This window comes from Perna viridis, chromosome 12, assembly GCF_037379345.1.
Source record: "Perna viridis isolate PV_CMFRI_1.1 ecotype Kerala chromosome 12, ASM3737934v1, whole genome shotgun sequence".
NCBI classification, from domain to species: domain Eukaryota; kingdom Metazoa; phylum Mollusca; class Bivalvia; order Mytilida; family Mytilidae; genus Perna; species Perna viridis.
In genome coordinates, this window is record NC_142456.1 from 3243211 (window position 1) to 3257713 (window position 14503).

The window sequence follows — 14503 nt, forward strand, 5'->3', positions numbered from 1 at the left end:
GGAAGCACCTAATTACTATTTTTAGTTCACAGATATGCAGTGGCTGCATACATTAGATAAACAATAAATTCGCAAATTGCGTCTTGAAGTATTTTTCAACATAGGTAAGACAATTAGCACTTAAACTGCACAATAACTACAACAAGGCCACAATTACATCTTCACAATGTCTAGTTAATTATTATTTTTTGAGTAATTTGAGGTAAATCTTAGATACACTGGCTTTACATATTTTGTAAAGTCTTCTGGGATCCTGTAGCATTGTTCTGGATTGTAGCATTGGTGGTTAGACAGTTTTATATCCCACAAATTTATTTTCATCCTAGAATTAAATGCATATTTTTTATTCACATTAATTTTGGCATATTCTTTGTATAACGTTTTGATTGAGTCATTGTAATGTTTTTATTGACTATATTTTTTTTTCATGTGATGTCAATGTCTGCTTTATTTGCAAGCTTTGTTATTATTGGAGTTTTGTTCATGCACATACAATATCAATTTGACATTGATCAGTTTATAGGGAATGCAACATTTTTCAACAAAAGTATGTTCCTTTTTTAGTTTTTTTTTGGGGGGTGTGGGGGGGGGAGGTGACATATTTAAAGTTCTTGGATGAATGTATTGATAGCCTTATTTTGCCACAATATATTCTTTTCTTGAATAATTACCATAATATGTTTTAGTAATGATGAAAAGTATATAACATTACAATACCAATGAGAATAGAATGTATAAGTAGAGAATCGCAAATTGCTACATTAGGGAAGTTCAGAACATTCCCTGTTCACAGCAGTCTTTATAATTGGTCATCAAAGTCTGTAGCACTATCAGCATGTATTGGTCTTTTTACACTTTAAGTACAGGCTTACCTAAGAGTCATGCAAATTGAGGAAGATCAGTCAAGAGTTTTTGTCGTGTGCATTTTCACACTGGCTTAGAATGGGGAAAAAAGATATTATGGAAACAAGTATTTCCAGTATGTGTTATGTGCATTTTACCAATGTGTTCAATTTTATTTAACCAAACATCTATATAACAAGAATGACTCATAATAATTAAGTAACAGTCTTTGTAAGAATCATGCAAAATCTAAAAAATGTGATACACCCCAAAAAAGGCTACATTTTTTTATTTGTAAAATTAAGTTGTTTTATGGGTCTATACTATGAAATGTGTAATTATTCATTCAAATCTGCCTGCTCTTAGGAGATAATTAACATTGAAATTTCAATAGATTCTATTGTATTTAAGTGTCTTTTACAGAGTTACTGCCTTAATTTTGAAATCTACAGTGCATTCTGTATAATTTTTATCTCCTGAGAACACAGGTTATATTACGAACTGAATGTAAATTTTTGTTTACTATGGCTATTCAAACAAAATATCAAAAATAAAAATATGTGGGCTTTTTACCCATGAATCACATTTTGCATGATTCTTAGCTAGAGTACTACTTAAATATGTAACATATTAATGAGAATGGAATGGGTCATAATGACTATCAGATAAATGTTTCCTCATGATTTTTTTAGGATTCTACAGGTAAATACATACTTCAGTTTGGCACATTAGGCAGTTATGGTAAGAAGAAAATATGGATGGACATTGCAAGGAGAGAATAATAATTATAATGGTAAATATTTATATGCTCCCAAAGGGAGCTAAATGGTTACGGGAAGTCCAAAATTGGTCAAATAAAAAATTAAGGATCTGATCAATTATTGGCAAAAAAAAATTCTGTAAGATGGTGAAAAAAAGTTCTATTATTCCTTAAGTTAACTCTGAGTTGTTGATAGAGTGATCAGTGAATCTTTACTGCTAAATTATGGTAAAGGATGTTGTTATGGATATGATGGAAGGTCAGCCTGTTTAAGTTTTTGTCTTATTTGGGATAATGATATTATCTATAACTTTTTTCATGTGTATGGATTTAGGCTTTATGTGCATTTTCAGATTTCACTGGACATGATAAAGGAATTACTGCATCATGTCAACTTGTATTCGTTGCTGGGGTGGGTCCAGGAACTCAAGTATAGGGGGGGGCTTAAATAGAATTAATACTCTGGGGGGGGGTGGAAGAATTTGTGAAAAATCCAGATTTCACGCAAAAAGAAATCCAAATTTGTCACACCTTCTTCGGATCCCACCTACATCCAACTATATTGCAATTGTTAAAGTCTTTAAGGCCCTTCTATGTTAATTCTTGGTTCTCATGCCATTTTCATGCAATCCATTGAGGGGGGTTCATTTATTTTACCATTTAGTTGCTCCAAATAAGTGTGGTAAGTGATTTTTACATTGTTCATAGACAGGAAAAAATTTTATGGGAGGCATTTTCATTTTATTTTATAGATAGCAGTCTTGAAAATTGGGACCATCCCACCAGCCAATGCTGGTAAAAGTAGTGTTGGGCTTGCAGATATATTGTTTCCAAGCCAGTGTATCCTATTTGAAATTATTTTCAGATTAAGGGTAGGAGCTTGTTGTCTGAAATGTAGACCCCAATAGGGCAATAAAGATAGGTAATGAGAGGCACCCTCAGAAGAGATGTTGAGAACCAAATAATTTGTTTTGAGGCCTAAAGGATAATATTTTCCAAAATTTATTTTTGTAATATAATTCTTTTCAGCTCATCATTGCTAGTATTAAGGGAGACTGTAAAGAAGGTCAGAAACCCAGGATAGATCACCATGGTAACAAGATATGTTGTAATCCAACTGTCTGTGCAGAAAGTAAGTTTTTATACAGTCCCTTTACAAGATTAGTTCTTGATACCTTAACAGTTTTTTTAAGTCTGAATGGAAGTGGTAAAATCATTAAAAAAATGTGCAAATTTACAAAAGATATATGTTTTGACCAAAGCATATTACCTAAACCTGATTGTATTGATTTTAAATCAGAGTAAAATGAGTAATGTTGACTTGGCCTTATATAAGTGAGTCTTGGCAATTTTTGCCCTGAATCTTGTTTTCTTCATTAGAATTGCCTTACATGCGCCAAGATTTCAATTTTCTATGGAATGTTTGCCCAGACGTAAAATACAATTATTTTGGTTCAAATTATCTGATAAAGAGCTGTGCTTTAGTTCGTCTACTTATATTTTTAATATAGACATGCTATTTTATCAAATAAACAATAGATTCAGATGAGTGAGGAAGCAAGCATAGGTTTTGCATTTAAAAAAAAAAAAAATTGAAATATAAAATATTGAAGTTTACTGTAATAATTGGCTTAATTTTTGTTAAATGTTGAATTGTTTGTGTGCATATGTATGTATAAGATTTAGATATTATATATTTAATGCCATTTTTTGTATTCAAGTATAGGGAAAATGCCAATGAATTCTTTTTGAAAGGTTCGTTGTGAATCTATAACAATTTTTGAACTAAATAAAATTTTCCTAAGGTACATTATAAGGTATTTTACCATTCTATTTCAGGTCAACAATTTATCTTGTGCACTGTAAATGATGGCGATGATACATGTAAGGCCTGTCCTCGTGGTCAATACACTAAAGATACCATACAGACCAAGGAATGGTCCGAACAGATTAGTATCTGTGTTAACAAACCTACATGTGCTGAAGGTACTAAATATTAAACTCAATATATGCGTGGTATTATACACATACCGCCTTCAGTTGAGGCTGGTTTATTAGAAGGAAGAATATCACCCTGTATGAAGTCAGTGATATTCTTTTCAATGTGTGATAATCTAGTATACCACCCTCAACTACCCTCATACTGACAGTATGGGTTTTATTATACTGAATATTATTAAATTTGTGTTTTGGTAATTTCTCGAAACAATTTGATGCACCTACTTTTAAAGGATTAAACACTGTTTTTCCAGAATTTTTTCTATGTGTAATATCCGACCATTCATTCACAAAACAAAACAAAAAAATATGTCAGGTCTGTGAGTGAATGGTCAGATTTTACACATCCATGAATTCTGGAAAAACAGTGTTTAATCCTTATAATTCCAATCCCTAACTATCTGAAATATAAAGCATCTCATTCAGTGAAATTGACATTGGAAATGGCGGCATTCAACCAACAGTGTGACATGGTTATCAACTTCAATATTCAAAGTATTGACAGGCTTCTGATAACTAAATTCTTTCAAAAGGCCTGGTGAGCTATTGCCATCACTTGGCGTCCATCGTCGTCGTTGTTAACAATTTTTCCAAACTCTTCTCTTTTGACTCTACTTGACCTGAATTGGAACCAAACTTGGTCTGACTGTTCCTTCAGGTATCCTGCATAGACCTGATGTGGGGAATTTTGATCTGTTGAAAAACATGGCTGCTGTTACTAAAAATAGAACATAGGGGTCAGACAGTAGTTTTTTGCATATATCATCACAACCGTTAGGTTTATCCAAATTCTGACAGGGTATAAGTGTTAAGCATGGTGAGATTCATCTAGTAAAATTTTTATTTTAATCTGTGAAGCCATGTTTGAGTTATTGCCCTTTTTCAACATTTTTTTGCTACTTTTAATGTTATTTCTTTCAAAAATTTTCTCCACTGACACTACTTAACCAAATGGAACAAAACTTGGTATGAATGTTTCTTGGAGTATCCTGCATAGAACTGACTTGGGGATTTTTGATCTGTTGAAAAACATGGTCGACATTACTAAAATAGAACATATGGACCAGACAGTAGTTTTTCGCGTGTATCTCCAAAACCGTTAGGTTTAGCCAAACTCTTTCAATTGCTGAAATGATCTTAATTATAAGGCCTTTAAAAGTCTTCAGGAATCGAAGTTGTCTGGTGACTCCTTGTATGAGTTATTGCCTTTGAAAGATGGAAAATGATTTCTTTTTTTTTTTTTGCAGTTTTCAGCCAGTATCTTGAAAATTATAATAGATAGAAAGAAATTTTCAATTATTGAAATGATCCTTATGATAAGTCCTACCAAATTCTTTTTGAATCAGAATTGTTGGACAACTCCTTGTTAAATTTATTGTTCTTGAAAGACAAACTTTAACCAGGTAGTGATTCAGGCTCCTGAGAGCCTCTTGTTGTTAATATACTATGCTGATAAAAGAATGGAATAAAGCAGATAACACCGTTTTAAGCCTCTAAACAGCTCTATCTTTTGTCAAAGTGATGTTAGCCATGTTGTTTAAGATTTGTACATGGAATTTACACAGTTGTAAAAACAAGACATTGCTGAGGTAAAAGGTGAACAACCAATCACAATGCACAAAAAAGGCATATGCTAATAAATTGGAATTTTTCTTTAATAAAACTGAACAATCCCATTCCTCTTTGGACGATTCATGTTGTCCCCTTTTGTCCTTGTTGCCAAAAAATTACTAGTCCCATGCGGGTCCAGGTGTAAAAAATTAGGCTTGCAGCAGCACTAAGCTTGTCATAAAAGATGACTATATAGTGCTCAGAACCGTGGCCGGGGGCTAGGGTACTTTGCCCAGAGAGTAACTGGGATGTGTACCCCAGGTGGTGGAATGGGGTAACCCTGGCTTGTTCCATGCTAGGATCATCAGGCCATAATATGGGAAATCTGACCACAAATCATAGTGGTGCAATGTCTTGGGAAAGATGCCACATTCCTCGCACGTTAAGATCCTCCTGTGATATTCTATCGGAGTAGGAACCATAGTGCCCTGCCACAGGAGGCTAAATTGCCTGTCCCTACCCACTTCTCCCTATTTCCAGTGGCAGACAAAATTTGACAACCCTATCATCATTTCATGTTCATCACCTGAATATAGCTGAAATATTGCTGCTTGGGTGTTTAACTCCAGCAATCAATCAATCAATAAATTACTGACATTTTCTTTATTTACATTTGCAAAATCCATTTTCTAAAAATTACATCTGTGTCTAATGTTCATGCTTTACGGTGGAAGTATAAAAAAGTGTAGAATGGAATTGTAATTAAAAAAGATTTCCAGTTGGAGCAGGTGGTATTCTTAAAGACGGGTGGTTTTAATGAAGGAAGAATATCTTCGTAAATAAATTAAAAGGGTAGAATTTTAGGTGAAGTTCAATATATTGAAATCACCTTGTCCATTGGCCCTTCAAAAATGTTCCCACAAAAATCTTGGCTCTCACTAGAAAGATTGATTTTAAATTTGGTATGCGGCTTTATATAGATGGGGCATATGTTGTTAGTGATTTCAGGTGCTCTTTGAAATTAACTGCCTGTTCTGTGGGACTTTCCCATTTTTCAGTATATATGATATAGAACATAAACAAATTTCCCCTTAAAAATCCCAGCTTTCACTAGACATATTGATTTCAAATTTGGTATGGGGCTTTATAGATGGGATATACATTGTAAGTGATTTTGTTACTGTTAAATATCAACCTGTATGAGTGGGAGTAGGGAGTATACCTAGCTCAATAATATGTGCAACTTAATGGTGTTTTTATCTTGAACTATATTGCATAAGCTTATCCTACCAGTGCATCTGGTCCATGCTCCCAGTTTTTAGTGGAGTCTGAGTTGCTCATTTGCTTTTGTTACTTTGTATGTATGATTTTAGTTACTTTGTGTTCTTTGTTGTGTATGTCTGATTTCCATGTCTGATCTTTGTCCCTGGATTACATTTTTTAATTACTGCTATAACCTTGGTTCCCTTGATTACTTTTTTGTAATCAAATTTGGTTTGTGGCTTTTTAAAAATGGGGCATATGTTGTAAGTTATTTAATTGTGCTATTTGATATCAGATTACTGTTATGTAGGACTTTGCCATTTACTATATGGAGTCATAGAGAAAATTTTTGTCACAAAAACTCAGCTCCTAATAGAAGAATTGATTTTAAATTTTATATGTGGCTTTATATAGATGATCCATATGTTGTAAACAATTTTGGGTGCTTTCCGATGTCAACTTCCTATACAAATGGAGATACACCAAGTCAACTTTATGTTAGTTTTGTTTATCTTTAAATGTTGCTGAATGATATTTGTTTTTAGTGGATACCATACTACTTGATGGGAAATGTGTGTGCAACAAGTATATTGGTTACTATGGACACGACATCAACAACTGCCATCTTGATACAAAGAGTTGTAAGGACTCAGGACATGAACTTGATGATGATGGTTTGTTGATTTTATTCATATTTTTGTTGTCTCTTCTGGTTATAGATCTAATATTGCACCAGTGGGGTTTGCATTACATTAATCATATCAGTGATCTATGGATAACCTTTTTGATCTACAAGCCCACACTATATTTTGTATAATTTCTTTACAATTCTCCAAAAAATTGTTTTGGTCATTCCCTTTTGACATAATGCAAACAATCAGAACTCCTCAGCCTTTCTGGTTACACCGAAGAAAAACCTCAGAGACAATAGGTGAACTGATCTGTCCAGAATTTTGACTGATCGGATTCTAAAATTATAGTTCTACTGGTTGAAATTTTTACCTTTACTTTTTTTTTCTAGCTCCTCACTTCATGCCAAAATTCATGACTGAGTTGTTGTTCTTTATTTCTTGTGATATCTAACCACATTTTTTAGTGCCACCTGGTGGATAGAATTATTTTGAGTCGCCTATGACTACATTTCTATCAAATTTTTCAAGAAGAAATTCTCCTTTCTGCATCTGAGGTTATTTTTTAGTGTAGCAGAAGTTGGTCTAGTAGTTCTGATTGATAATGCATACTCCAATGGAATTGAGGGATTAATTCTTTTTTGAGGAAATTAAAAGGATGTCATGGTTGACAAAGAGATCCTCAGGTATTATAAAAATAAAATATTACCAAAACATAAGTACCTAGCATAATTGAAAAAAAAAATCTATCAATTTTTTTTTTTTTTTTCAGGTTTCTGTGTAGAATGCCCAGATGAATATTTTAAATCTGAAGACAAAGCCTATGGTGTATGTAAGAAAAAAACAAAGTAGGTTTTGATTTGATAAATATGTTTTGTGTTGTAAAAGCTTAAGATATGTATTACCATGGTTACTGTATGTGTTTTAACATATTTTTAAGTATTCTGTTCAAAGAAAAAAATTAGTTTACTTGTATTGGTAAGTATTAAATACATTTTTTGAGTAAATAGCTGTGATTTTTCAAATGTTTCCTGTGTAATAAAATTTGATAACTATTTTTGTGAAATAGACACGATACTTCCACTGTCTGACTTTCTCATGCCAAAATATCAACATGAATATCAATCTGGAAATCACAAAATTCAGTTAAAAAATCAACAAATTATGGAGAAAATCCAATATAATAAATAGGATAGTCAGTCAGTAATCACAAGTAAGCATAATATGACATCTTGTGCCAAGAACACTTTTAACACCTGCACGTAACTAGTTCTGCAAACTTGTTAAATCTGTGCCTTCTTTGGCATTCGTAATCATATTTTGGTTATTCGCTCTTGTAGGATTTTAGGCCTTTTGTTTGATTAAGTCCTGGAATATTTTCAAAAATTTACCTGATAAGGAAAATTTTCATGACTATTACAATTTTTATACCCCAGAATACAAAGTTTGGGGTACTAAAGGTATTCCTTTCTGGCCCGTTGTCTGTCCACATATTTTGCACCAGAAGAGGTCAGTTGGTCAGATATTAATGCCATCCTCCTTTGACTGAAGGAAGATTCATAGACCTAATGATGTATTGGAAGATAGAAGATGGATATGAATATTTAAAGTTAATTAGTATTGTATTATAATTTTTGCAGATAATTGTGAATAATGTTTATAAAACAGTTTATCTTCTTATTATACATTAACATGCATAACTTTTAACAGCTTAACTAACTGCTATGAACTCAGCCTCCTAAGGTCCAACAATGGAAGATGAAACAAGGAGATTTTACCTATACTTGCATGCTATAATCATTGCATACTAATTCATAAATTCATATTAATACAGCTTAATAGTTACTGTAATAAAAAAAAATTCTTTTGTCTGTCTGTCTGTATGCATTTTAATCATCATGCATTCAATTATAAAACCACACATGAATTACGATGATGTGATATTGTTAACTAATAATGGTAATATTTTATTAATAACTAATAAATAATATGCTACTACGTGTATTGATGTATAATTAATCATTTATCAGGCACATAGTGTCTGTGAGTCTGTAAGTTACACTTTTCTAATATTCTGTAATAGATTCACCAGCTTCTACAAGGAAATGCTTAGATATCTGATATATATTCCTTTTGTATGATGATTTGTACAATGTCGCCCCTTTTGAAGTTTGACTAAAATGGTTGAATTGGGGTATTTATTACCATTAATTATACCCTTGCTATGTAGGAGATGGGGTATACTGTGTCTTTCCTTCTGTTATCTGTCTTTCAGTCATCCCATACAAAACATTGTGACAAAATTTCTATAAATCACAGGCTGTTGATATTTTATACAAAGCTTCATATTGGTGAACTGTATTTATGGGATGTGTTTTTTTTGCACTGTTTGTTTGTTATACAGTGGTAATATACAAAAGTTTTGTCACATTTGGGGTACTATTAATCACAGGTTGCTGATATTTTGTCACATTTTCCTTGGGTACTATTAATCACAGGTTTCTGATATTTTCTACCTTCAGCTTCCTATAGGAATGTTCTATTGTTGGGATACATTTTTGTATTCGTTTCCCCTCAAGTTTTAGTTTGCTGAAAAACATGAATGTTCAATATTGAATCTAAACCAGTTGTGACTAGAATGAATTATAAGTCATTATATTTAAACGTGTCAAAAACTGATATTGTCCACACTTACCCCAGCTGAACAGAGTTCACATAGATGCAGTCCTATCATACTGTGCTTGGCAAAGCTTTTTGTTCATATTTCAAATTGAAGTTCCACTTGAAGAAAATGGAAGATCATAAATGAAGTGTTGATTAATGCAAGAGATTGAAGGTTGAAGTTCAGAGATCCTTGTTCAGAAGATGAGGGTCTAGGAGCCAGTTTCATGACAAAAGCTCAAATTTAGATTTCCTCAAATCCTTCCTCAACTCAAATTTCAACCAATCAGATTACTTGAAATCAAAGATTTTAGAAAAACTCAAGAATTTGAGGAAAATCTCTATTTGAAATTTTTTTATGAAACTGGATCTTAGACCACTTATATATCTCTCTTGAAATAAAATTCTTGATCTTAGTAATTGTCATTCATTTACATTTTTGTTATTTCCAGGTGTGGTCGTCACCAGGTAGAAGTACATCCAGGATCATCCAAGCATGACAGAACTTGTAGGAAGAGGACATCGAAAGACCCCCCTCCTCCTACACCTCCGCCAACAACTGACCAAACTGATCAAGGTACGACCCCCCTCCTCTTACACCTCCGCCAACAGCTGACCAAACTGATCTGGCTATGATATGTCTGAAATTGGTTTTAAGCAGGTGTAGAAGATATCTTGAAAAAAAACCTCTTCCAATATCTGATTGACTGTTTCAGGTTGATGAGTTAGACCTTTTTAATAATAGATGGTTCATCTTGTCTATAGTGATATTTGCTACTACCTACAGAGTGTACTTTCTTTTTGCATACTTGTCGATCATCAAAATGGCACAAATTAATACAGTATTTTTGTGGTTTAGTTAGTTAGGTTTTTATTATTACTTCATACTTGATTGAGTTATGATCACAATAATAGCAACTCAGGTTTTAGACTTTTTTCTTAAAATAGCTTTTCCAGATACCACAAAACAATTGCTCAAAATGACATAAAATAGATAAATGGTTTACAATGTTGATTATTTCATACCATGTTTGAGCCACTGCCTGGTTCTTACAGATACTGATGCTGAAGTATTTTAATTTCAGGTACTAACAGTACTAAGCTTGATGTTGATGGAGAGGGCCTCAGTATGATGTATATCTGGTAAGTCTCCTGGTAGAAAATTGAATATCCAGGCAGAAATTTAGATTTTGGTACTATTTAAATTTTTGGTCTGATCATCTATATACAGGCTAATTTTTGTGGATATACTTCAAATTTGGTATACATGTGGCTATTTATAAATGGGGTGTACATTGGAAGCTTTTTTGGTTGTTCAAAATCAATTTTCTGTTCCATCAGACTTATAATTTTTTTCACTGTATGAATCAACTGGGTTATACCCAGCATTATGATGTTTGCAAGTTCGTGTGCGGTTCTATTTTCAGGCTTATTGGTGTGACAGGTTCATCTTTATTCATTCTGACTGGAGCAGCGGTGCTGATCTATGTGTTCAGAAAGAAATGGTGCTGTGCAGCCTTCCTTAAATTGTTTAAAGGTCAATGTTTAGAATTTAAAAATAAAGTTTAATTGGTGATACCTTGAATGGGATAATGTTCATAACTTCTATTTCCATAGTGTACATTCACAACCCTTGTCAAATTTTATGAAATTTATTGTATTAGAAACTTACAGTGACTTCATTTTGCAATAATTACATTTTTGATGTAACGTCTCTACTGATTGTTTGACATTTATTCAAGTATCATTTTACAGAAGTAATTTTTCTATATGATTGTGGTGTCTTATGGTGCAGTTTATTGATGTACTTGTTAAGTTTTGAATGGAAAATTCTGTTAAAAAACGTCACAACCATTTCTTAATATCCATCACCATACTTGCTAAATTTTCATGCTTACTGTTACAAAATGCTGCCTGACATATAAATAAATTTCTTTTTGAAATAATGCATATCTCTTTGTGATGTATCATACTAATGTACATAAAAATACAGGGTTTAGTACTGAGTATGACAAAGGTGTAGAATCTTTAATGAAGCAAATATTTTTGTATTATAGCATGAATACTAAGTTTCAAACAGTGTCAGAGGTTTTAACATAGTTTTCAAACATTGCATCTTGCACTTTGTACTACTTGTAATTTGTGTGTATATCTTATACCTTTTTGAATTTGTACAGTTGGACGTCGTTATGCTCCAGTGCCTCCTGTTGAGACAGGAAGTGATAGAGGTCGCTCCACTAACCATAGTTCGAGAGACGAAGACCACGAACTTACAAGTATAACAAATATTGACTCTAGTTTAGATAGTAGCAAATCAAGCTCAAACTCATCAAAAGAGCATGAACAAACCAGTTCTAAATATAGAATTACAGAGGTCATAGTTGAAATGGATGAGAACGAAACTGGTGTTAAAACATTAGCACTGGAACCAACATCTGGTGAGGAAACAATTGTTAAATCTCTGTCATGTGACCTAGATGGCATGCAGAACCAGCAGGCAGCTGACGCTGATTCAACCAGTCTCAAGGCTAGATTTGATGAAAAGGACCATGGGAAAGGTCAAGATATTGAAACTACAACAACAAAAAGTTTAATGAGTGAAACACCCGAAAAGATAATAGCAGCAGATGACGATGATATCAGAATTACAAAAATTAAAAGAAATTTGCAGAAAGATGTTGGAAATGATAGCATTGTGAAAGTGAAGAAAAGTATGTCTGCAGAGGATAAAGATTTGAGTATTACAAAGGTCAAAAGGTTAAATGAATGTGAAAGCAAATCTAAAAAAATGACTGAAAGTGAAAGTAAGACACCTAAGAGTTCTCATAAAAGTTTTTCAGACAAGTATAGAAAGGGACAATCGATTGATCTTCATTGGCCAAAGTTCCGAAAGAAAACCACCGATGAGACGAGCTTTAGTTTGCCAACTACTCCTAAGAAATCAAGTATGTTTGGTGCTTCTTCTAAAGAGACTGACCGACCTACATTGAAAGGTACTTATGATTTCTTTTCATTATTTTGCTTTGGGAAATTTTGACTTGTGGTTGCAGGGCCTAATCTAGAGGGAGAAATGAGGAAAAACTTCTTGTATATGCTAACTTCTCCCATTTGTCTTTGACAGGGAGAAATTTTTGTAATGGATTACACAGGCAAAAATGTCTGTTTCGTCATTTTTTAGACAGAATTTACTAAAACTTCTTGTTAGTAATGTCTAGATTAGGCACTGGATTGTGATTATTATTCTTTTATCATAGGTTAAGAATTGCATTGTTATTTGTACATTATTTATAAAGAAATAATATTCCATGCATTGATCCCCTTTCATTGGTCTTTTCAACTGTTCATAGGCAAAATAAGTTCACATGGTTTTCATGTAAAATACCCCTGATTTGAGCAAATAAATTTGATTAAGGAGTTTACATGATTTGAGCCTTCACAAGAAATTCATATGATATTTTCCCATGAAAAACTATGTGAAGTTTTTATACATACCATGTATCAATGTTAATTTTCAAAAAAAAAAAATACACTACATTTTCAGTAGCTTTAATTTTGCTAATCTAAAGATTTGTGCCATGACTTTGTAGGAACTGGTTCCTGATAATTGATCAATAACCAGAAACATAACTTGTACTGGTAATTTCTATTTTCAGTTGAGCCATTTTCCAGGCGAAGCTCACCTCGTAATTCTCAGTTGGAATGTGCTGGAGCAACTGCTTCCTCTGACAGAGATAAGGACAGCTTCACAACAGTTCCAACTGGAGTTTCATATCCAATGTTTAGTGACAGCATTTGTGTCATGTCTCATACTCTCTATAGCGATAGTACTGGATTTTACAGCTGTGACGATAAGGTTATCTTTGGGGAGTCATCTGGTGCTCCCCAGTTTCCACAGAAAAGTAACAGGGCCACCTTGCCACCTAATGTATTTGTTATTGAAGGTGATTTGGCAAGTGAAGGCAACAAAGATGGCAATGGGCGAGTTAGATCATTGCCCATCATTTCTCAGGAGGAATCAGAAAGTGACAGTTCATCCTTTTGGCAACAACTGGTTTTACATGGCTTAGAGAGTACAGACAGGTCACCAGATGAAGTTCATAGATCACAGGATGAAGGTCATAATATCATTTACCCATCCGTCCATTTGTCCCTAAGACAAAATGCAATACCATATACCTCACATAGCAATGATGATGTAAATCCCAGTGCAGGCAGATTGGAAATTAATGATGATGATTTAGGGGCAAGCCAAGCAGCCTCTACAGGGCCTGGGCACCAGATCTCAATTGATCCCCTTAGCACTTTAGATGCCAACTCTATTATGAACGAGGTGCAGGTATCCATCCCACATACAAATCCCCTTATTAGCATTCCACGCCCACATGAAGTCCTTCCACCACCTGAACCAACATTTGATGAGACCATTGTGGCTGGGCCATCATCCAGCAGTAGTGAAGAAGCCGTTAGTGAAGGGGCGTCAAGTGAAGGAGCTGCTAGTGAAGGGGCTGCAAGTGAAGGTGCAACAAGTGAAGGGTCTGGGGCCAGTGTTCTAATGCCCCTGATGGAGATTAGAGAAGAGGTATGTATGATCAGTTTCATAAATCTCTTTGATGATATATTAATTCATATGCTGAGGAGACTACTTGTAAAAATTTGCAGTTTATTTCTCTACCGTATTCAAATAAAGGAAAAGAAGTCTTGAATGATAAGGAAGCCAACCATGTTATTTGATAGCAAAAATTATTTCATTTTTGTAAGTAAGAAATGCTGGGCAACTGCCCAGTTGCTTGCTCAACCG

The 14503-nt window shown here is 33.6% G+C and overlaps 1 protein-coding gene across 1 annotated transcript in view; it reads left to right on the forward strand.

Annotated features, from left to right (window-relative positions):
* The window catches only part of LOC148600785 (uncharacterized), a 29401-nt gene continuing 14898 nt past the window's right edge, over positions 1 to 14503 (forward strand). Inside the window, exons 1-11 of the mRNA XM_088556608.1 lie at positions 1 to 104; positions 1536 to 1636; positions 2633 to 2735; positions 3443 to 3589; positions 6961 to 7089; positions 7817 to 7892; positions 10158 to 10282; positions 10791 to 10848; positions 11133 to 11242; positions 11883 to 12698; positions 13359 to 14284. Coding sequence (XP_088412734.1) covers positions 1598 to 1636; positions 2633 to 2735; positions 3443 to 3589; positions 6961 to 7089; positions 7817 to 7892; positions 10158 to 10282; positions 10791 to 10848; positions 11133 to 11242; positions 11883 to 12698; positions 13359 to 14284 — 2529 coding nt within the window. The 5' untranslated portion in view covers positions 1 to 104; positions 1536 to 1597. The remainder of the gene's footprint in view (positions 105 to 1535; positions 1637 to 2632; positions 2736 to 3442; positions 3590 to 6960; positions 7090 to 7816; positions 7893 to 10157; positions 10283 to 10790; positions 10849 to 11132; positions 11243 to 11882; positions 12699 to 13358; positions 14285 to 14503) is intronic.